The 25303-nt window shown below is 43.8% G+C and overlaps 1 protein-coding gene across 14 annotated transcripts in view; it reads right to left on the bottom strand.

The window, feature by feature from the left end:
- The window catches only part of KMT2C (lysine methyltransferase 2C), a 203464-nt gene that overhangs the window by 137949 nt on the left and 40212 nt on the right, over positions 1 to 25303 (bottom strand). For all 14 annotated transcript variants that reach the window (XM_082046506.1, XM_082046501.1, XM_082046503.1 and 11 more), the window contains one exon: positions 11912 to 12000. In XM_082046506.1, the coding sequence (XP_081902632.1) occupies positions 11912 to 12000 (89 nt within the window). The remainder of the gene's footprint in view (positions 1 to 11911; positions 12001 to 25303) is intronic.

Here is a 25303-nt window from a genome sequence, read left to right as displayed (position 1 = left end):
AAGAAGTAAAGTTCCTGTTTGTATGGGCCACCAAAAGGGGTGAGACTTTCATACTTAGAAAGGACCTATAAGAGAGATGGGGACAGACTTTTTAGCAGGGCCTGTTGTGATAGGACAAGGGGTGATGGTTTAAACTAAAGGACGGAGATTCAGGTTGGACATGAGGAAGAAATTTTTGACACTGAGGGTGGTGAAACCCTGGCCCAGGTTGCCCAGAGAGGTGGTGGATGAACCATCCCTGCAGACATCCCAGGCCAGGCTGGACGGGGCTCTGAGCAACCTGAGCTGGTGAAGATGTCCCTGCTCATGGCAGGGGTGGCACTGGATGAGCTTTGGAGGTCCCTTCCAACCCAAACTATTCCATGATTCTACACTTCACAGCCTGTGTATTGTTCACAGACTCACATGGCTGAGGCTGGAGGGCAACCCGAGGCCACCGCGCCCAGTCCCAGCTCAAGCAAAGGCCACCCGGGGCCGGCTGGCCAGGACTAGGCCTACAGGGCTTCTGAGCATCTCCAAGGATGGACATACAAAATAACAACAAAAAAGCAAAACAAAACAAAACAACAACAAAAACACCCCCCAAAAAAGATGTATACACTGGGCTCTATGTTGCACAGACAAGCTTTAGTTTTCACGCTGCTTAAGAAGAAATTTGGAATTTTTCAAATTAAGAAAAACATCTCTACAAAGGTGCTGTATTTTAAGCACTCAAAATTTATTCCCTTAATAATATTTTATTCTTCTTTCTAGAGCAGAACGCAGTGAATAATTGAAGAAAATAACAAATAGCACACACCATCCTCCGTCGATTACGTGGATTACCCACCTTCCTAATAGCAGCTTGGTCCCTTTATTTACTAGAGATTTACGGTGTTCAGAACAATAACTGTGTTGACAATTTCCTCTTTTCCCGCCTCAGACGCCTCTCCCTGCGTACGGGACACACATGGGACGCGCATCTCACCGGGGAAGCCCCGGGTTTTGTGACCCCCCGCGGGTCCCTGCAGACCCTCACGCCGGGCTCTGGGAAGGACGCTGACAGCTGGGATTTTATTACACGGTCACACGTTCCTTTGGGGATGTGATGAAGCAACACTGACTAAAGATCCAAAATGTTCCTTTGTTGCAAAGAATTCTGTTTTCTAGCTGCAAGCCACTTGGGTAAACCTACAGCAAGACAAGCAGATGTATGTGTGGGCTCAGCTACGGCAATCGGGCAAAGGCAACGCACCACTATATCCAAAAGTTTTGTGTGTGTGTGTTTGTTTTAAGTTAGAAAACACTTTCCAAGTCAGAAACTGAAAATACTGAAAGAGTTCTACCGCCAAAAACGTCTAAAATCTCTGTTAATATCTTAAGAGATAATAATCGTTATATAGTGACAATGAAAAAAAGAAAAAAAATCAAAGCAGCTGCCATAAACATAGAATAAATATTCCACTATTGTTCAGGTGCAACCATTTGACTGTTTAAGCACAGAATCACAGAATCACACAGAATCCCAGAATGTCAGGGATTGGAAGGGACCTCAAAAGCTCATCCAGTCCAATCCCCCCAAAGCAGGAACACCCAGATGAGGTTACACAGGAAGGTGTCCAGGCGGGTTGGAATGTCTGCAGAGAAGGAGACTCCACAACCTCCCTGGGCAGCCTGGGCCAGGCTCTGCCACCCTCAATGAGAAGAAGTTTCTTCTCCAATTTAAGTGGAACCTCTTGTGTTCCAGTTTGAACCCATTACCTCTTGTCCTATCATTGGTTGTCACCAAGAAGAGCCTGGCTCCATCCTCCTGACACTCACCCTTTATATATTTATAAACATTAATGAGGTCACCCCTTAGTCTCCTCTTCTCCAGCTCCAGAGCCCCAGCTCCCTCAGCCTTTCCTCACACGGGAGATGCTCCACTCCCTTCAGCATCTTTGTTGCCCTGCGCTGGACTCTCTCCAGCAGTTCCCTGTCCTGCTGGAACTGAGGGGCCACAACTGGACACAATATTCCAGGTGTGGTCTCCCCAGGGCAGAGTAGAGGGGCAGGAGAACCTCTCTGACCTACTGACCACCCCCCTTCTAATCCACCCCAGGTACCATTGGCCTTCCTGGCCACAAGGGCCCAGTGCTGGCTCATGGTCATCCTGCTGTCCCCAGGAACCCCAGGTCCCTTTCCCCTACACTGCTCTCCAACAGGTCATTCCCCAACTTATACTGGAACCTGGTTTTGTTCCTGCCCAGATGCAAGAATCTACACTTGTCCTTGTTATATTTCATTAAATTTTTCCCCGCCCAACTCTCCAGCCTGTCCAGGTCTCTGGATGGCGGCACAGCCTTCTGGCCTATCAGCCACCAGTTTACTGGTTGGGTCTCTACTCAGACTTACTGCTAATTTGCTGGACAGCAAAGCAAATGTCACGAGCTTCCAAAACTTTCGGTAAGACCAGAAAGTTTTGCAGGCTGGCAAACACCAGTATCACCAAACACTGCAGGGACATTCCATGTCTCCACTGTTGCCCACTGTGATGTTCAGCAAGAGGGAATAACAAACGTTCAACCAGCAAATGCAATTGCTATTTTTGCAAAGGGAAGGGGTAGCGCTGCATCAGAAAACAGCTAACGGGACAAGGGGTTTTGCAGAAGTACAACCACCACCAAAATGTTCCAGCTTCTAGTAGCTTAGACAGAGGAAGAAACCAGGTCAGTGTAGCAAAAGCATCAAAAGCAGCTTTAACGAGGGAATGTAAATTATGAATTTTAAATGCCTATCTAGTTCTATAAGTATCAAGTTTCACTCGTCATCCCAACTTAGGAACAAAACAAGTTTCCACTAGTCAGAGTTCATAACTCCATTACGGTTCAGGACACAATTTAATTGAAAATTCACCTTTCCTGCTAGTGCCTGAGAAACAGAGCGATCACTCACATGCAGAAATCTTCCCTATACAATAACTCCACGTGTGTAGGTTTGAGCAGCTGAACACAGGGAACAAACGGACCCGCTGCAGGTAACCGGTGCCATGCAGATCACCTGCGGCCCTTGCAGACCAACCCACACAAGCCAATTCATTTCAAAATACACACCAAGGGTGCTGGTTGTGAACAGCCACTGCCTGGGCTGCGTCGAGTCTGTCCCTATCTATTCCTGCCTGCTAAAAACACAACCATGGCACAGAAAGGGACAGAAAAACCATCCTGAAGTTGGAGTGTGACAGTAAGAACCACCGGCACAAACCATTTCTCCACGGACAGAGGCGTATTTTCTTCATCTAAAGTCAACACTGTAAATTTTTATTCACAACAATAAACAACAACACATACAACTGCATCAGAAGTGTTTTGCTGGGTTTTTTGCAAGTGTTGCATATGTTCTATCTGCTTTTAAAACCACCACTTATCTATTTTTTTCCTACCTGAAGGACATGGCAGTGATTTACTTACTGCGACAGTTGTTCTGTGGAGATGAGAAGAAAGCCTAGATCATTCTTTTTTTTTGTACATTTCAGAGCATATTTTGATACTTTTCAATCTAACAGAACTCCGATCTGTTAAATACATTTTGCACGGAGAATAACTTTGTGCAAGTTTTGTACCAGTTATAAAATAAAAATCCAGTTTTCAATGTAGGTCCGTTTAAATTACAATTTTGATCATTCTAACCCGAAGACACCATATTATGGACAAGCAGCTCCCAGTGATCCACAACCAAGAACTTCCTAAGCCAGGGCTGCTATTCAACAGCACTCAGCTGATTATTTTTCCATGAATTTGTTCAGGTCTTTTGGCAACCCGTGTCAAATTTGTCACGCTCAACGCACCCAGTAGCAATGAATTCTATAAATTAAGCAGATGCCGAGTGCAAACACACCTTTGTGCTCTGAGAGTAACCTGATGTCCCCTAATTTTCATGTTGCAAAACAAAATGAGTCATCGTTCCCTGATGGTTTTCTCCGTACCCCTCATCGTTTTGTGGGACCCTATTAAATTCCTCCTTGGTCGTATCATTTCAGGCCGAAGTCTTTTACCTTAACTGATCCCCGCACAGGAGCTATTTTTGACTTTCCTGTACTGTCCCCATTGCAGCTCGGCCTTTTGGAGAAGGGGAAACAGAACTGCCCGTGGCATTTAAAGTGCCATCACACCGCAGGTTTACAAAGCAACACTAAAAAAAAAAAAAACACTTCACTAATGTTTTTTTTTGCGTTATCCCCTTGCCAGCGATTCTTAGAATTTTATTTCCTTGTTCGACTTAAAAAAAGCTACTGCAATTCTCGGAAGAACCGCAGTAGCGCTTGCTCAGGTAGTAACAGCTATTTCAGAGCTGATTTTTGTTTATACAGAATTAGGATGGCAATTTCCCGGGTTCCAGTATAAGTTGGGGAATGACCTGTTAGAGAGCAGCGTAGGGGAAAGGGACCTGGGGGTCCTGGGGACAGCAGGGTGACCATGAGCCAGAACTGGGCCCTTGTGGCCAGGAAGGCCAATGGTACCTGGGGTGGATTAGAAGGGGGTGGTCAGTAGGTCAGAGAGGTTCTCCTGCCCCTCTACTCTGCCCTGGGGAGACCACACCTGGAATATTGTGTCCAGTTCTGGGCCCTCAGTTCCAGAAGGACAGGGAACTGCTGGAGAGAGTCCAGCGCAGGGCAACAAAGATGCTGAAGGGAGTGGAGCATCTCCCGTGTGAGGAAAGGCTGAGGGAGCTGGGGCTCTGGAGCTGGAGAAGAGGAGACTGAGGGGTGACCTCATTCATGGGGATCGATATGGAAAGGGTGAGTGTCAGGAGGATGGAGCCAGGCTCTTCTCGGTGACAACCAATGATAGGACAAGGGGCAATGGGTACAAACTGGAACACAAAAGGTTCCACTTAAATATGAGAAGAAACTTCTCCCCAGTGAGGGTGCCAGAGCCTGGCCCAGGCTGCCCAGGGGGGTTGTGGAGTCTCCTTCTCTGCAGACATTCCAACCCGCCTGGACACCTTCCTGTGTAACCTCATCTGGGTGTTCCTGCTCCGGCAGGGGGATTGGACTGGATGAGTTTTCGAGGTCCCTTCCAATCCCTGACATTCTGTGATTTCCACCTGCCATATGTTTTTATGTGCACTACTACTGCATTTAAGAGTATGGTCAGTCTTCAGTGCCTTGCAGGTGGGTATGTCTTTTATTACCCTAAATAAGTTTATTTTACCTGCTACTTTCTTCTTGTTTTGTCCCTGACGTGGAAAAGTTTTACCAGGGCAGATGCTTATGGGACTCCCAAGCAAACCTGGCTCACACTGTGATTTTAATGAGGTGGGACTGGGGTCTCAATTTCTCTAATATTTCTTCTACCAAAGTGCAGAGTCAGCCTCAACACAGCGTTACCAAAAATTAAGATGGGTCTGTAGAACTAAAACATACAGAGAAAGCACCATTTCCAGCGAGGAAAAGAGCGTATGACACATAAGATACACGCTGCTATTGCAACATACTTGACTGGTCATGTCAACGCAAATTCCCTCATCGTGTCACTAACATCACGGCAACAACGTTAACGTGAAATATTCTGGATCCTTGAAAACGCCTTCCAAAACCTCTTGGTCATGTTTGACAAAGCGTCGTTTGAGATCAGGATTACAAAAGCAGTATTGAATAAATAAGAAAAAAAAATAAGAGGTTGCATTTCAGAAATAACCTCCACAATGAAAAACTCGAGTGAGGTTAGAATTTATTTGGAGACAACGGATTCCACCTACTACAAAATATTCTACCTACCCTCAAAACATCTGAGACGGAGATATCAGTCAGAGGAAAAAATGAGATTTTGCTAAATGGCCCATTTGAAGCAAAAATGATAAATGTTATTATCAGGTAAGCCTGTAACGATTTTAAGGCAAATACCAAATAACATCCTGTTGTGTCTGGTTTCCTTATTACAAACGATTTACCAGAATACAAAGGAAAATAAAATGCTTGTAATAAAAACAAGATGCTTCAGTTCCGCTGGTTTTTTCAAGTGGCCAGACAGGTAGGAGTCAGCTGCACAACGAAGAAGGAACTACTCCTTCTATGATGAGTATAGGGAATATTAATTGCCTTAGAATCTATTTAAGGGCATTTTTAAGCACATATTTGCCCCAAATATTTACGGATCATTTCAATCTACAGGCAATGTCCTCAGTGGTGTCAATTCTTCCTTTCATGAATTTTAGAAGTTACAAGCAACATGGTGATGAGGCCAAATGCTCTGTCTGAAAAGCACAAAGTGGATTTTCAAAGGTCTTTGCTGTTAAGAAGTTGACAAGAGCTTTGGCCATTGATTCACCCAAACCAGGACTTGCTCTCAGGTGTATTTTACTTGTCCCAGCGGGAGGTTCTGTTCAGTACGACTCATACCGGTACTAAAGGTGACTCTTATTTTCTCTAGTAGGATATTGCAGTAATTTTATTCTCAGAACAAGTGCTTTCCAGGCTGCTTCAAAGCTGCTGAGATTCTGAATTAGTTCAGAATTCCTTGGCAGCTTCTCCACATGGAACTTTCCTCCACGGAGGAGCGTTTGTTTCTGGTTCTGCGCTTTGCCCCGAGACAAAAGAGGCTGGTTAGAGGAAGGCAAATCAACTGGCCAAGCAACGTCACTGCATCTGAAAATAACATTACTAATGAAAATAACTCAGGCAAGGAGCTATCCGTTGATAAAATAATACAGTTTATGTATTATCAGTTTATTTTAAGAATAGGTTGAGATGGCATAGATAGTACACGGAACACCTGATGGATACACTATGAGTTTCCTAAAAGACTCAGCAATTGAAATAAACTTATTTCATCGCGCTTATCCCAGATGGGAGTCTGAATATTAAGATTTCTAAGTGATACAAAGACGGGAAGGGTACAGATTCTAGGAGGAGTTGAATATTTTACAAGTGTTCTCAAAAAAAGATGGGATAACCAAAGAACTAACACACAGAACTCAGTTTCAGTCAATTTAAATGCAGAACCGAGAAAATACCAAGTATAGAAAACTGCTGAAACTAAGATGGGGAAAAAGAACCAGAAGCTGAGGCTCCATTCGTATTATAGCAAAGGGCCACCAAACCCACAATAATCTTACCAGGCCATATTTGTTATTTCTTTCTTTACATTACCAATTTTATATTTGCATACAGGTGTTCACACACGGGCACATCTTTTCCAAACTTTCGTGTTTTGGGGTTTTTTTGGCCATTACAGAGACTCATCAGAAGAAAACTACTCTTATGGAGAGGAGCAACATGAGCAGACCTACAAGAGAACACACTATTCTACAATAAACTCTGCCTTACTGATCACTGGAAAGGTGGAAGGTGGTGATGGCTGGAACGTCTTGACAGGACCAGAGACAACGGGCACAAACTGAAACACGGGAAGTTCCCTCTGAACGTCAGGAAACACTTTTTGACTGTGAGGGTGACTGAGCACAGGTTGCCCAGGGAGGTTGTGCAATCTCCATCCTTGGAGATACCCAAAAGCCATCTGGACACTGTCCACCAGCTCTGGGTGGCCCTGCTTGAGTGGGGGGTTGGACTAGATGATCTCCAGAGGTCTCTTCCAACCACAACCATCCCGTGATGCTGCTAAAATGATGGGAGGCCTGGGTAAGCTCAACATCAGCTGGACAGAGAGATATCAGTGACACATCCCTGCTGGGAACCACTGAGGAGAAAAATGAAGGGAGAGATGGGAAGAGCAGTATGAAGCTGAGAAGGAAAATGGTCACTGAGGCAGGACCCAAGAAACCAGCAGGAGAGACGGGGCTGGTGGGTAAAGGAAAAGGGTCTGTCCTGGGGTTTATGAGAAGCTGAAACTCTGCTTATTCCACAGAAGCTGCTGCCAGCACCACCTTTTACAAAAGAGTTGATTTGGGTGCAAATGGGTATTTTTTCCAAATTCACAGAATCACAGAATCGACTGGGTTGGAAAAGACCTCAGAAATCATTGAGTCCAACCCTTGGTCCAACTCCAGTCCATTGACTAGATCATGGCACTAAGTGCCATGTCCAAGCTCAGTTTAAAAACCTCCAGGGACGGTGAGTCCACCACCTCCCTGGGCAGCCATTCCAATGCCTGACCACTCTCTCTGGAAAGAATTTCTTTCTAATCTCCAGCCTAAATTTCCCCTGGCAGAGTTGAAGCCCATGGCCCCTTGTCCTATTGCTGACTGCCTGGGAGAAGAGACCAATCCCCACCTGGCTATAAGCTCCCTTCAGTTAGTTCTAGAGAGTGATGAGGTCACGTCTAAGCCTCCTCTTCTCCAGACTAAACAACCCCAGCTCCCTCAGCCTCTCCCCATAGGTCTTGTGTTCAAGTCCCTTCACCAGTCGTGTTGCTCTTCTCTGGACCCGCTCCAGCACTTCAATGTCTTTCCTGAACTGAGGGGCCCAGAACTGAACACAATACTCCAGGTGTGGCCTCCCCAATGCAGAGCACAGGGGAAGGATCACTGCCCTTGTCCAACATTTCCTTTTGCCAATTCCAAATCCTTCCCTCTTTCCAGCTTTAGAATTCTACCTTCATTTATACCAAAGTGAACGTAGCACTGGGCAGAAAACGAGCAGGACTCCGAAATCACCGCAGCTGGCGGGGAAAATCGGCCCCGCTGGAATGAGCAGAGCAGCTCGTGGCTCACCCTGCTCTGCTGCAATTCTGACGCTCTTTACATGCGAGATCACAGAAGTTTGGTAAGGGCAGCAATTCGTTTCCTGGACTGTCCTTAAAACAGCCGTGCCTTAGCGCTACTACAGACACACTTCAGGAAGGGTTTTTAGTCTTTTTCTACTGAGCAAACATTTCTGTTAACATTACAAATTGAAATCATGTGTATTAAGTACATACTTCCCCCCCCCAACTTGCTTTTTTCCCCCACAAAAGATTCAGCGGCTAGAAAACACATATTTATTCTAGGTGGGATTATAACTCCTTTTTCATTCCCTGTGAGGAGAGTTCTCATTCCTCCCACATTGCTTCTTTCCCTAAAACTAGCGTTCATTATATCAAATACAACATTAATAACATGGATTCTCTCATTTTGTTAAAATAGTGCCTCACAAAAGAGCACCAGTATCGCCACACTCCATAAATAAAACAGAAACAACCTCCCAAACCCAAATGAACAAGAAACAAGAACTTCACACAGTAGAAAAATTCCTGATGATACTCAACACGTGAATGAAACTAAAGGAAAAGAAGCGAGAAATACAGAGACTCGAAATATGTCAGAAGCTGCATGTCAAGCATTTTTGTATGTTCAGATGATCTCATGCTGTTTTGTACTATTACTATATTCTGTTTCAGTCTGCCAACTACTACAGCAAATTGCTGGCAAGTCCACTATTTGCGAGAAAACAAAACCCCTTCTTAGTCAAAGTAAAAACTCATAAACTAGAACACAAATACACTTCAATTGATTAACTCAGTTGCACATGGAGCAGCAAACCAGGATTACTCCTTCTCCCGCACTTTATTAATAACACAGATAAGCGCTTCAAATAAGTTTTAGAGGCAGCAGCCTTTTCAATTAATACAATTAAACCTCTGTCGAGTCACACGGTGTTCAACTCTTAAAATAATGTAATTGCAATTCTGGCTCTATCAAATCGCTCAAGACAATAATGCTCTGTTATGTCTGTTCTGGTTCCCCCTGTAAGAATGGGATTTCAGACCTATGTATTTTTACTGGGCTTCTTCTCACTTAAGAGAACAGTTTGCAAAACCACCCTGGGCGCAGCACTGTAGGTGTTGTTAATAATGATATGTAAAGCCAAAGAATTACAGCTGTCACTACATTCCCTACACAGTAGCGTACCAGCAGTTGTTACATTTGGATTTCTTTTTGATTTTTTTTAAACATATTTAAAATTTACAATACTTGCCACTTATAATCACACTGTCTGTCCGCTTTGCTGATTTTCATAAGGCTGTTTCTAGTACATGGGATAGAATGAGTAATAAATCAAATACAGGACACAATCAGAACCCGCCATCCTTTCCCCTACTCTGTTTTTCTACAGACAAATGCCTGCTACAACTTTTTCGCTTTCAACTTCAGTAACTGATAATCACCTACTTGTAGAAGCTGCAAACGACCATCCAAGTTCACTACCACCAGCACCTTATTACCATGGGAAGAAAAACAACAGACAGAATAAAACAATGAGATATTCTTGTGTTAAGCTTTAATCTAGACTCCCTCCACAAAGCATTAACAATGCTTAAACTCAACACGAGTTGTGACTAAACACTCATGACACTCCCCAAAGCCCAGAGGCCTCCTCTTCTACAGCGTTCAGTACCACAACCATATTACTGTATGGCTTATATAAGATGATGCTGCAAAATGGCCCTTTTGAGATGCTCTGCTTGTTCTCCACACGCATCTACACTAAGCACAAGTTCTTGTCTTCAAGGACTTCACAACTCTACCTCCTTTACTCACCAGCTATGAGAATAATTCAACAACTCCCTCAACCCGGTGGTATTTCCATGCAAATGCCTCCCTGATCAGCAGCTTCTGCTCTTAGCACCATGTTGCTCATTAGACATATAAGGCCATTTAATTAAATTTATAAACCCTGATGTCTCAATGCATTTTTAAGGTTTATTTCTGTCAAACCAACAAACTTCTGCTAACTGGCCACGGCTTTATCATTCCTGGCAGGTTTCATCCTTCTACACATATTCAGTCCCTGGTTAGAAAGAGGCAAATGGCTACGACATGTGCCTGGCAAAGGGATGACAGGTCTTCACCACGGCCTTTCGCTTGTGTGTTGGCTCATGTTTGTCTCTTTAGACTCTTAACCTGCCAGAACAGAAATCACAGCCTGTTACAACAGCCCTCGCTCCAGTACAACGAGATCCCGCTGGTAACTGAAGCGTTTGGGTACTATCGGAACAAATATTTACAAAAGCGAGAACAGAGATTTATCTTGTTCTCTAAGCAGCAGTAGGAAGCATTAACATTTGGTTATCCCGGTTATCCCTTTGGTATATAATCTGTAGTTAGCTGAAGGTCAATACGTAATACTAGATTTCGGCAGGTATTCTGAAAATAGCAGCTACTGCTTCAGAGCCTGTATTTTTGTTACATACAGACTTGAAAAAACAGAAAAGTGTCTATCTAACCACAGAATCACAGAGAATCACAGAATATTAGGGACTGGAAGGGACCTTGAAAGCTCATCCAGTGCAATCCCCCCATGGAGCAGGAACACCCAGATGAGGTTACACAGGAAGGTGTCCAGGCGGGTTGGAATGTCTGCAGAGAAGGAGACTCCACAACCTCCCTGGGCAGCCTGGGCCAGGCTCTGCCACCCTCACCCTGAAGAAGTTTCTTCCCAAATTTAAGTGGAACCTTTTGTGTTCCAGTTTGAATCCATTACCCCTTGTCCTACCATTGGTTGTCACCAAGAAGAGCCTGGCTCCATCCTCCTGACACTCACTCTTTACATATTTATCAACATTAATGAGGTCACCCCTCAGTCTCCTCTTGTCCAGCTCCAGAGCCCCAGCTCCCTCAGCCTTTCCTCACACGGGAGATGCTCCACTCCCTTCAGCATCTTTGTTGCCCTGCGCTGGACTCTCTCCAGCAGTTCCCTGTCCTGCTGGAACTGAGGGGCCCAGAACTGGACACAATATTCCAGGTGTGGTCTCACCAGGGCAGAGCAGAACCACACTACAAAGTACCACACTACAAAGGCATTCCCATTACACTATTTGAAAGCAATAGGTTCAAATAGCTTGCATTAATATGGGTTTAAATAATATAGGTGTTTTTGCTTTTATATCTGTGCAAATGCACATCTTCTACTACCAAATTAAAGTAACTGTTCTTGTCTAGCAAAGTCCTGCGTCGTCAAATGCATTTCCAAGAGAGAAGCAATATCCAGACGGCATCAACACTACATTCTCATTACCTGTTTCCACAGTGTTTTCTGTTTCTGCTGCCTCCAAACCATCCATACTGTCTTCATCCTCCACTGCAGTTTTTCCTCTACTCCGAGGCCTGCAAACATAAGAAAGGAAAACTCTTTTTAAGCTGAAAGCCCTCTTAAAATTTCAAAGTTTTAACTTCATCCGGTATTTAAATCATTTCATTTTGAAGGGTAATCGCCAGCACTAACATTTAAGCTAACCCATGATTGCAGTTTGGTACAAATCAGAAGCTTTCTCCCCTCGTTTCCTGTTGTAGGTAATGTTCTCAACAACATACATTTGAATCTCCAGTTGGCCTCAAGTTTTTCTGATTATTCTCACAAGAAAAATACAATAACAAACTTTTGCTGGTCCAAAAATATGTTAAATCAGCAAGACTTTAAGACACGAGCATCCCGTTGGCTCCACATTGGATGTAACTATAGATGTGAGAGAACACAATCCAAATTTGGATTGTGTTACATACACTATTAAATAGACATCAATTCATTCCTAGCATCCTTGGAAGAAATTTCCATAGAACAATAATGATGGTGGAGGAATTACACTGAAACACGTATTATTTCGAGTGAAACAAATATTTTGACACGTAAAATAAAATGTCATGAGAGAAGACGTCATCACATTAAAGAGTCATCAGGTGAGGACAGCACGTCAAAACTAAAACACCTAGCAGACTTGTTTCAATTTCAGCCAAGGTCTGACAGAAAGCAGAGAGGTTTGCACCACAAATTCCAGCTTTTTTTCCCTGCCTGGCTCCTCAGCAACTACGGCGGTGGGCTGGTGAGAAGTCCAAGCATCCAGATTCCCAGCTGTTCAGCAGCCCATTTGAAAGGGAGCCAAGAGCTTGGCACCTCGCCTCCCAAATTTTCAGGCTACTTGGCAACTGGCCCACGTGCTGACGGAAAGCCCGGGAGACCCTGGGAGCCGCTGATTCCAAGTGCACAAATTCGGAGCGGTTTAGGGCACCTCGGTGGTTCCGACGTCCCGGAGCTCCCAGGCAACCACCGACCCGACCAACGGGCCGTGAATGGGGAGGCCGGCAAACAGACACCCCCTGCCCCCCCAAAACAGAAAACCGCTCCGGTTCCTCTTTCACAGAGGACTCTGAAAGGCTTGGGTTTAGTTCTATGTTGGGGGAAGAAGGTGGTTTTTTTGGTTAAGTCATTAAATCATTCCAAAAGCAGCATTTCCTCGTTTTGTAGAACCTCTTATAATGCTTAAATCTATCCAAACTATTTCTGCACAGCTAGGATCTGCTAAACGGGCTATGAAATAAACTCTACCGTGCAAAACCTTTGGTTCTCATGGGTCAAAGAGGACAACGTGCAGAGAACTGGAACCATCTTTTGAGTCTACATGTGCTGCTCTCCTGCTAGAGGAGTCACTGTCTTGGACCACAAACAAGAAGACTCCTTCAAATTGTGTTTGGCCCAGTTTTGTCTCTGGGATGGAGGAAAAGAAGAATTTAAATGAGGCTCAAACCAAAGCCTGAAAAAAAACCCTCTCAAAAAAGAGACAGAAGGAAGAGGAAAGTGAGGAGAGATGATGGACAGATGGACTTTTCTTGGCAACCCTACAAAATGTCTTCAGGACAGTGCTGAAAATCGAAGGGACAGTGAAAACCGCAGGGATGCAAGTTTATCCTTCCCCTCCCTGCTCATCCATAAGCAGTGACAACATACACATAACTCACAAAATAAGTAAAATCCTTCTTAGGCAAGATGGAAGCCAGCATGGCCTTCAGTTATCTGTCACTTTACGAGCTTCCAGTGTAGTTTCTTAAAACTCAAGTTTCACAAATATTTAAACCAGAATACACTGCACATGGACCAGAAGAAACTCTCTTACACTCCTCCCTTCAGCCACCACAAAAGCCCATCCATGTGTACGGTGACCGGTTAGCTTGCTGGAAGGTGGACACGTGTTCTGGAAGTGGGAAGGACATGAATGTTTCAGTAGCATCTGAGATCACTGCACAGATTCATTCCCATCCAGAATGAAGAGTGGGGAGTAGAGCAAAAGGATAATCAAACTCATTGGATAGAGTAGGATCATGGAATCAGAGAATCATTTTAATTGGAAAAGACCCTCAAGATCATTGAGTCCAACCATAACCTAATACTGTCACTAAGCCATGTCCCTAATAACCTCACCTATGCGTCTTTTAAACCCCTCCAGGGATGGTGACTCCACCACTGCCCCGGGCACCCTGTTCCAATGCCTGACAACCCTTTCCAGGAAGAAATTTTTCCTGATATCCAATCTGAACCTCCCCTGGCACAACTTGAGGCCATTTCCTCTCATCCTATCGCTTGTTACTTGGGAGAAAATACCAACCCCCTCCATGCTCCAAGCTCCTTTCAGGCAGTTCAGAGATCAGAAGGTCTCCCCTCAGCTCCTGTTCTCCAGCTGAACCCCCCAGGTCCCTCAGCCGCTCCCATCACACTTGTGCTCCAGCCCCTCACCAGCTCCGTTCCCTTCTCTCAACTCACTCCAGCACCTCAAGGGCTTTCTTGTCATGAGGGGCCCAAAACTGACCCCAGGATTGGAGGTTTGGCCTCATCAGTGCCCAGCACAGGGGGACAGTTGCTGCTCTTGTCCTGCTGGCCACACCAGTGCTGGTACAAGCCAGGATGCTGTTGGCTTTCTTGGCCACCTGGGCACACACTGGCTCATGTACTTCATTAGATGCATAGATGAGGTTCTTAGGGACATTGTTTGGTGCCAGAGACACGTTAATGGTTGGACTCAATAATCTTGAGAATCTCTTCCAACCAAAATGTTTCTATGACTCTGAGATCAAAGCACAGCAAGAAAAGGTAACACTCTTCTAACGCTCAGAAAAAACAACACAGTTGGTAAGAAAACAAGAGCATTTAAATATTGCATTTCTTCCGGCTCTCCACACCATCCCAGCACATCAGGAACGAGACTGCAGGTGGGTGAGATCACTGCCCTTGGTGCAGGAACGCTCAGAAGCTTTACGGAGCACAACTGGCTAAGAACAGGGATTATTTCCAAATCCCATCCCAATTACTCTGCTACCAACTACCCATCCGCAGCGCAAAGCTACAAGTTAGTGCTAAACCAGCTTTACCCTGAAATCACCACAAATGTAAATGATCTTTCTGCTTCTTCACAACTGCCTCATTTCTGGATTCTCCAACACAACCCTGTATGTGAAGGTCACTGGACAGAGGAAGATGATGATTATGTTTATTTAATAATTTACATACAGCTTTAGATTTTCTATTAAAACTACATTTCATGTATAAAACACCAAAGTACCTCACAAAGCCTTTTGAAACATTTTGTTTAAAACAAGAGCAGTATTCACTCCTTGAACTCCCTACCGTATTTTAGCAACCTATTTAACGCTAAAGAAAATCAGAGCTTTCAATTAATTAAACATAATTGCTTCTTTCAGCCAAAGATATAACCATGTCCGGTGTTTTCTTACCATTCCCTTCCCCCAAATATTTTACAAAAAGCCTTAATAATGCCGTGCAGATTTTAAACAAAACTGAAGTGGTGGTGGAAAAAATACCCGATTATATCATTAAATTATCTTTGCTAGTTACATTCATTTCACCATCATCAGAAGAGATTTTACAGACTACAAATTTATGTTTGGCTTAGAGAAAAAAATAATTCAAGTCACAAAACAGTGAAATATACACCATACTGACAACTATAATGTAATGTTTCCACAGAAAATGCCATTTGGGAAGGCCATGCAGCATACCTAATCGTTGCAATCAACATTTGTAATAAGAATGGATTGTTTAATGTTACTTGCATTAAATTTATACACTTAATGGTTTTGTACATAAGGCTTTTGGCTGGTTTGCATAACACTAGATTTTTCCACTGACAAACCTTGTAAATGTTTTATTTTTCTATCTACTTATTCCACTCTGTCTTAAATGAAGTGGACAAAGCAACCTGTGCTCTGTTCTCCTCCTGGGACTTGACTTTTCTTCCCAAGCTCACCGCCTGCAGCAGGATGCGACACGGCCGCTGCACCCGACAGGGGCAGGGCCAGCGCCGGCTGCTCCACACAGCGACGGGACTGCAGCCCCGCACTGCTCCACGTCTCAAAGTTCAAACCCCCTGCAATTCCGCCTGGGGAAAAGGATCTGGGGGTGTTGGTCGACAGCAGCTGAACTTGAGCCAGCGTGTGCCCAGGTGGCTAAAAAGGCCAACAGCATCCTGGCTTGTACCAGCACTGGTGTGGCCAGCAGGACCAGGGCAGCGACCATCCCCCTGTGCTGGGCACTGGTGAGGCCAAACCTCCAATCCTGGGGTCAGTTTTGGGCCCCTCATGACAAGAAAGCCCTTGAGGTGCTGGAGTGAGTTGAGAGAAGGGAACGGAGCTGGTGAGGGGCTGGAGCACAAGTGTGATGGGAGCGGCTGAGGGACCTGGGGGGTTCAGCTGGAGAACAGGAGCTGAGGGGAGACCTTCTGATCTCTGAACTGCCTGAAAGGAGCTTGGAGCATGGAGGGGGTTGGTCTCTTCTCCCAAGTAACAAGTGACAGGACAAGAGGAAATGGCCTCAAGTTGTACCAGGGGAGGTTCAGATTGGATATCAGGAAAAATTTCTTCCCGGAAAGGGTTGTCAGGCATTGGAACAGGGTGCCCGGGGCAGTGGTGGAGTCACCATCCCTGGAGGGGTTTAAAAGACACATAGATGAGGTTATTAGGGACATGGTTAGTGCTAGAGTTGGGTTATGGTTGGACTCGATGATCTTGAGGGTCTCTTCAACCAAAACGATTCTATGATCCCAAACTTTCTTCCTAGGAGGGGTAACCACATCACACTTTTACATCTCATTGCAGAAACCCCATGAGCTCACAACGGCAGAAATGCCGAGCACAGCTGAGCCGCATCTGCTACAGCTCACAAACCAAGAACAAAATGTACGGGCAGAGCCCAAGCAACATGGACTCTACAAGAAAACAACAATAAATATTAGTCAGTACAAGAGGCAGCGGGCTGGGTACGCGGCTGAGCTGCTGCCAAGGCTCCCACAATTGGCTTCCTCACTCGCCTTTTGCCTACAATGGAGCTCAATTGAAAAAGAAGAAACAAAAGCACATCTATTAATGTTTAAAAGAACAGATCCACTGAGGGAAATATAACTTCTTTAAGTGTCTGAAGCACATTCAGCGTTTCATGAAAGCAAGTCAACAAAAGACAAAACTACACTTTTTATGTATATGGGACTCCATTTGAATAATTTTACTTGTATTTGCATAAAATGGAGTCATTTATCAAAATCCTTTGTGACCTACTCCTAAATTTGTTATTAATTACCTTTCTTAGTTAATGCCTTTCATTAATCTCCATCTTTAAATATACCATAGTAAACAAAAATCTCATCATTTTTCTCCAGGTATGCAACTAATTCAATTTAACCCCCAGGAAAACGAGCCCAGAAAACCCTTTTGCAGGGCTCAGCAGAGCATTAGGTCCTCACTCGGCATCAGGAAAAAGCCTCATTGAGCGGCTTCTGCCCAATGGAACCAAGAGCAGCACGCTGAGCAACGCCACGGGACATGGGCAATGGTCTCAGTCACTTGACAGTGATCAAATACTCATTTTTTTTCCTTTTTCTTTAATGTATGACATTTTTGTATGTTTGGATTTGCATGTGTGGTGGTTTTGGTTTTGTCTGGTTGGTTTGGCTTGGGTTTTGTTTTTTTATTTAATTTGTTTGTTTGTTTCCTTATTGTTTTTCTTAAGGGTGGTAGCAACAGCGCCACAACCTGACAAGCACAACGTAGCTCAAAAGCACATCTAGGATCTTACTTATTCTTTCCACAAAGTGATCATGAATAAGACCATGGGCCAACATGTCCTGGAACCCCATGAATTAACTGACAAAGCCACTGTCCTCAGCTGCCCGTCACCACCAGGCCGCTGGTTTATGATGACCCGCAAGTTACTGCCAGGCACCAGATTCCCCAAGTTCTCTTTAAGTGGCCACCAACCAAATCAGGTGACAGTTTGTTCAGAATTCACCACCACCTTATTAATCCGGTGCATTTTGTTTCATTCTGATGAGAATATGCACACACGAACCACTCCACAGTTTCCGCCTCTTCCTCAAATGCCAAAACCTCTAGATGGTCCAAGGGAGAAACCACCGTCCCTCCTACACTTTGCAAACTGCTGAGCGCGATGATGCTACTAAATATAGAAAACTGGGCCAATAACCTTAAAAAGCGGTGGAACATCTGGGATACAGCAACATCCTAAAACAGCACAGATGTCTTGTTAAATGAACATCTGTCCACAGCCTCACCCTGGAAGATGGTACAGGAATGAGGTAGGAAAAGGCTCAATTAGTGCTGCCAGCACTGCTAACGAATTAATGTTCACACCACGCTTGCACAAGTGAAAGCTGTTTGCAAGGATCTTTTTAACAGGTGTGCAAAAGCACATGCTGCCACTGTTTCTGAACCGTAAGTCATAAGCAGAGCAGTAAAAGTTTAGTTGTGCCTAAGTATAAGCTACAATACCTAAGGTTCAGCTACCCTGCTCACCCAAAAATAAGTCCTACCCCAAAAATAAGCCCTAGCGTGATTTTTCAGGATGCCCGACATATAAGCCTTACTCCAAAAATAAGCCCTAGTTACAATTAATTTAAAAAGTCAATTTAAAAAGTGTCCACGCAGTTATATATGTAAAAAAGTAAGCACCTTTGGGAGCAAAAATTAATATAAGACCCTGTCTTATTTTCAGGGAAACAGGGTAGTAGCCCCATGCAAAGGAAACCACAGCAAGTAAGAACCAATTCACAGAAATATCTACAAGGAAGGCGGTTTTATGCCCTCTGAACACTACTTTTCAATGTAGTCTTTATTACTTGTAAGAGTTGAGCAAATTCTACGTCCAGGTTTGGATAAAATGAATTATATGGCCCTGGAAGCAAGGCAGACACCAGCTAGCTAGAGTTCATTTCAGTACTTCTAAACACTAACAAGCCTAAAATAAGAAACTCACTGTCTTATTGACTCTGGCCTCAAGCTGACTCGGATTTAAAAGATTTATAAGAGGGTTTTTTAATTGCGCAACCAGTAACAGGTGAAAATATTTTCTGCATTTGCCCTCCATAACATTTTCTTTTGCTCATTATAAAAAAAGAAGTCAATGTGTACTTTATTCTTATTTACTTGTTATATTAGATATGTATACAGTAAAGGCAGAAAGACCCTGATGTATGGAACAGATGTGCAACAGAAACACCACAAGTGATGCAAAGGTGAAAAAACCCGACCTTTTAGTAGCAGAGAGAAGTGAAGGATTGAAGGAAACCCTTTTCTTTTTAAACATCTACAGAACAAGACTTACTACAATCTCATTATAGAACTTGCTCAACCTTCAGTTTCATTATTAAAAGATCTCAAAAATATACTCGATATTGCCTATAAGCCTGCTGGTACAATCAAAGAAAAGTGTGTATCTTAATATTTCTAATTTATTAAGCATAGTAATATTTTCATAAGTTAATACATCATTGAGAAGTGACCCAGATTACCTTTAAAACCAAAACATTGCAACTTCCCAACCTGCATCTTGTTTAACCAGTAAGGATCTAAAAGACATTATTCCTTCACTCAACATTATTCATTCAGCCGTGTTCACAGCTGAAACTTTTTCACATCTATATTTTATATGGTTACTACTGAGAGCACTAAACACCTGAAAAAAAATTATAGCCTTTGAGATCAGGAATATGAAAGTAAGTGAAAAAGAACCAGCCTCTGCTCCGTGATTCTTATCGAAACTTTCGCAGCTCTCCCCTGTGAAAGGGAGATTTGTCAAACATTTCCTACACTACTCTAAGAAATGCAAATAAGAGTCTTTTAAAGATTATTTGTACTGAATGTTGTAGGTGCATCTTTGCTTTCATTCCAGAGCACAGTAGCTGTTGGCTCTAAGCTAATAAAGGGCAACCGGCTGAGGAACACAGAGGCCATCCCGAGACAGGTTCTGAGTAAAATACCACGTGTTAAAACAACCTTGCACTGCACAGCTCCAGCAACAACGTAAAGGGCAAATGAATTAGTACTTTTGAGTAAATGTGAAGTTTGGGCTACTTGTATTTTCAGCTCTTGAATAGTTACTCGCACTACGTGGGCACTCAGGCCAATATGGGAGCAAAATTACTTTCCGCGGGAGCTGGAGGAGCAGCAAGTAGGAGGGATGGGGTGGGATGGGATGGGATGGGATGGGATGGGATGGGATGGGATGGGATGGGATGGGACGGGATGGGATGGGACGGGATGGCAGGAGCTTGTCAGATCTGTCTGCCCAAACCAAAGAGAGTGTAATTATTGCAAGAGCACTGTCATCTCTCTGCTGGAAAATCTCCATCTCAACTCGGTTTTGCAGAAGGCCACAGATCCAGGAGCCTGGAGCTGCACTCTGGTGGGTGATGAGGCTGCTCTGGCCAAAGCGATTGCCTCCAGCCTTTGCTCTGCTCTTCCCTGAAGCTCCAGTTGTTCAGTTTGAGCCTGGAACTGCTCTTTTTAACAGACAAAGCAGATGAAGACTATCCTGAAACAGAGCCTTACTAATAAGACCGTGAAATCTTCCCAACTTGTTACCCATTCGGTAACATCCTCAGTGAACTGGTGAGAGAAACAGGGGGTCCCAGCAGCCAAGGACAGAATTAGGAGGACTCATTATTGATAAGTCACAAGCATATAAAATAATAAACTTCTCACATGAACACATCAAATACCCATGGAGTCACAGCGCTGCTACAGCCACCTATGGACCAATGGATACCTATGGATACCTATGGATACCTATGGACCTATGGATACCACACCGCAATTTACTTCTGCAAACCTTTCTGTGATACTATCGCATGAGAAAATCTGAGTTTGATGTTAAAATGATGAAGCCAGGTTGCCTGATCTACATGTACGGACTGTTCAGATTTGGAGGCAGTTCAAATAACAGAGTGAGAAATCATATTAACGGCTTTCAGACCTTTCAGCTTGCTTGTTCCTTTTCAAACTGACTGTTTACGCATCTATAAATTCTGCGAGTGAAAATTACTTTTAGTCAAATCTCTCTCATGTTAACCCAGCAATATACAGCATGAAAAACTGCTACAGGTTCTTATTTCTCAAGAACCACCTTCCAATACGTAGTCTCATTGTCTGACTTGCAGTTTACGGTTTAGTTCTGTAACACAAAACACAGGACATGCAGACCTCAACCATTATACATATTTCAGAAATAATTATATTAAAAAAAAATCTGATGTAATTACAACCTTCTGACACATTATGTATTTGCAGTTCTGCATGAACTACATCCTTTACACATTTGTTACCAAGGCACTTGGTAACTATCAAAACGATGCAAACCAACATAACAGAATTTCAGCACTTGGATTGCTTTTTAAAACCTTTTCTGGAAGCACAGCAGCTACAAGTAGAGCTGTCTGCACGTCTCCCAGCTGCTCCTGTGTATCTACCTGGCTCCAGACCTGGTAATGGAGAAATTCATCGCGGAAAGGGTTGTCAGGCACTGGAACAGGCTGCCCAGGGCAGTGGGGGAGTCACCATCCCTGGAGGGGTTTAAAAGGTGTTTAGACGAGGTTCATAGGGATATGGTTTAGTGCCAGAGTTAGGTTATGGTTGGACTCGATGATCCTGAGGATCTCTTCCAACCCAAAACAATTCTGGTTATATTCTTAAAGATTCCTCCAAACAGTCTGTGTGAGGCTCTTTGATGGATTTGCTAAGTAATGCTCACCAAGATCACTGAATGATTTCGCACATCCTGTTTTTACAGGCAAGGAGAAAGAAATGGCAACACTAACCGCTGATAGACCACCGGCACTGTCAGAACCACCAACCTCCTGACCTCTGCAAGAGTTTCACATGGCACCTGCACCATCAAACACCACTTGTCCACACTTCTCCTTCCTTCAAGGAAACAAAACTACACCAAAATGTGCTACTGCATCAAACACTGTCTTTTCTTGATGGGTAGAATAAGCATCCACTTGCATCAGAACACAAGATTTGTTTCTCCATGACGACGGCTATGGGAAGTTTTAACTCCTCCAGTCTTGTGACAACCACGATGCCCAAAATTTTTTACCCACAGTAGACCAAGCTCACATCTTTTTGAAGAATTAAGAATTACCCAGCTCCTGGCTCTTGCACACACTGCAGGGTTTGCCCACTACTCTCTCATGGATAAAGGTGGCAATTCAATGGTAAGGACTGCGATTCTCATGTCTGGTGATTTGAAGCTCCTGTAGATAAAATTCAGCGGATCTGAGTCATCATGCAGGAGAAACAGCTGCCAAGTACTTGGAACTTGGTGGAAGTTCTGGTCTCTGCGAACAGATTTTTGTAATTTTAGCACCATTAATTAAGAGTCATTTTCAAAGATTCCCTTTTGAAACTTTGCAGTCTGCTGGAGTCTTACCACAGGAAGATTGTGAACATTCGTCTAAAATGCATTTGTCTGTTTATATTAAATATTCTCAGTGGATACATGAAGTGCAAGTGCAGACTGTGCTGCGTGCAGCACACCAGCCACGCAGCGGGCAGGTACACAAACACCCCCGTGATCTAGGGTAGGATCATTTCTGTTGGAAGAGACCCTCAAGATCATTGAGGCCAACCATAACCCAATTCTAGCACCAAACCATGTCCCTAAGAACCTCATCTAAATGCCTTTTAAACCCCTCCAGCGATGGTGACTCCACCACTGCCCTGGGCAGCCTGTTCCCATGCCCGACAACGCTTTCCGGGAAGAATTTTTTCCTAATATCCAATCTAAACCTCCCCTGGTGCAACTTGAGGCCGTTTCCTCTCATCCTGTCACTTGTTATTTGGGAGAAGAGATCAACCCCCTCCATGCTCCAAGCTCCTTTGAGGCAGTTCAGAGATCAGAAGGTCTCCCCTCAGCTCCTGTTCTCCAGCTGAACCCCCCAGGTCCCTCAGCCGCTCCCATCACACTTGTGCTCCAGCCCCTTCCCCAGCTCCGTTCCCTTCTCTCTCAACTTGGTCCAGTACCTCAAGGGCTTTCTTGGTGTGAGGGGCCCAAAACTGACCCCAGGATTCAAGGTTCTTACTCAAAAAATCAGTCTTGTACCCAGCAACTACAGTCTGCATACAACAATCACCAAACACTTCAACCATTGCTTTTATTCATTGTTCATTCAGTTGGGATAATCAAAAAACAATGCGGATATTCAACTCTTACCCATAATATCAATTTCTTTAAGAGAAACTAAATCCCGTTCCAACGACGGTGTTCTGAGAAGTTTCCAGATCTTAGATCTATCAAAATGCATCAGTCAGCTCAGAACATCTCATGCCTTCTCATCGCATAAAGCTCAGAATCTTTTATCTCAAATCAGTTTTACTGGTGGCTTAAGACCTCATAGCAAACACAAATCTTCCCGTAGATTACACGGAAAATAACTCTGGTCATTCTTCTACTTTTGAAACATTTGTGATCCCCCCAAGACAACAAAAGCCCAAAGTGATATAAATAACGCGCTTTCATGCAAGATGCTGACCTGGAACACATTAGACGGAATTTTCTCAATAATACCCGAATTAATTGATGGCATGTAAGAAAAGTAGTTCTTGCATGTTAACTACAGTTTGTCATTACCAATCTAAAATGGATTTTGACAAGAAAAAAAACACAACAGAAACGAATGTCATATCCCCACGTATCTTTTCCATCTGTTAGCACCCTTAGTGCTCCTTATAAAGAAATGCATTTTTATTTCAGATAATGTCAACAAGTATTGTGAAATATTTTTCATTTCAATAAAACCGCTAAACCTAAGAAAGCCAAAGGGAAACACACAAGATCTGCTTCCTAATTAAAAATCCATTAAAACTTATTCAGAAGGCTTGGAAAAAACCTCAGAAGAATAAAAATAGACCTGAAAAGAAAATGGGCAATGTAATTAGACGGGTGTCGGGGTAAATTTATCATTCACATGAATTGGTTCTTCTTTTACCAACATTGTTTTCAAACTAGAAGTAAATCCTAAAAGCCAGATCATGGAAACTATTTTTATACCAGAGTAAACAAAGCTCTGGAAATACTATTGTGAAATATAAACAACAATACAAGGAGCATAATAAGCAACGCTCCGAAGCGCAGTTACAACTAATACGAGTCTTCAAACACGTTTAAAAGCTTCTGTATAAACAGATCTATGGATCTCTAGGGGCGTGGATAAGGCAGAAACACCGCGTTCTGCTAAACAAAACCGTCCAATGGTTTTTTACGCCCCCGAAGAGGATTCTTCTCACACATAGATGCAAATTTGCCTTCTGACAATTACGAATAGGTTACAAATAGCCTCAAATAATTATAATAGAGAACTTCTAATCTTCTGCTCAAAGGACTGTTAAATTATGATCTTTATTTGGGACAATGATCATTGCTCTCCTTCAATGTTTTCTAAATTTCACCTCTTCTTTGAGACCACTACAAACAACACAAAGCTACTTTTTTGACGTTTTTCTCAACGCCAGTCTTCTGTCCATTAAGATTAAATATGTAAATTCACAGCATTTTTTAAAAAACTGTTATTCCTTCATTTCTTTAATATGCCCTTAAAGAAAAAATTGAGAAAAGGTAAGTTAATAGATGAGTCTTCCAGCACTTGATGCCAGAGGAGCTGCACTACCTGATCACCTCTTCACCCCAGCGCCAGAGATCAGGCTGTGCCACCAGGAGAATGATGGACGGCTCAGCCCACGTCACCCGAGATGGGGCAGAGTTACAAACAAAATTGCATCTGTGTCACACGATAGGGGCACGTATCCAGCGGACCTCCTCACAGCAGCTACTACAATGGAAGTCATCCAAGAGGATCAACCGATCCCTCCAGGTCAAGTTCCTTCGGGGCCACCGTCCAAGGACACGCGGGCACCGAGCTGGGTCCCGTTACTGCGCTGTGAGTTGCAAAAGGTCCTCAAGCCACGGAACCACAAAATCACAGAATGTTGGGGATTGGAAGGGACCTCGAAAGCTCATCCAGTGCAATCCCCCACACCGAAGCAGGAACACCCAGATGAGGTTACACAGGAAGGTGTCCAGGCGGGTTGGAATGTCTGCAGAGAAGGAGACTCCACAACCTCCCTGGGCAGCCTGGGCCAGGCTCTGCCACCCTCACTGAGAAGAAGTTTCTTCTCATATTTAAGTGGAACCTCCTGTGTTCCAGTTTGAACCCATTACCTCTTGTCCTATCATTGGTTGTCACCGAGAAGAGCCTGGCTCCATCCTCCTGACACTCACCCTTTACATATTTATAAACATTACTGAGGTCACCCCTCAGTCTCCTCTTCTCCAGCT

This window comes from Streptopelia decaocto, assembly GCF_964273445.1.
Source record: "Streptopelia decaocto genome assembly, chromosome: 2".
Taxonomy (NCBI): Eukaryota; Metazoa; Chordata; class Aves; order Columbiformes; family Columbidae; genus Streptopelia; species Streptopelia decaocto.
The sequence above is the reverse complement of the archived record's forward strand: the minus strand, read 5'-3'. Positions and strand labels throughout refer to the sequence as shown.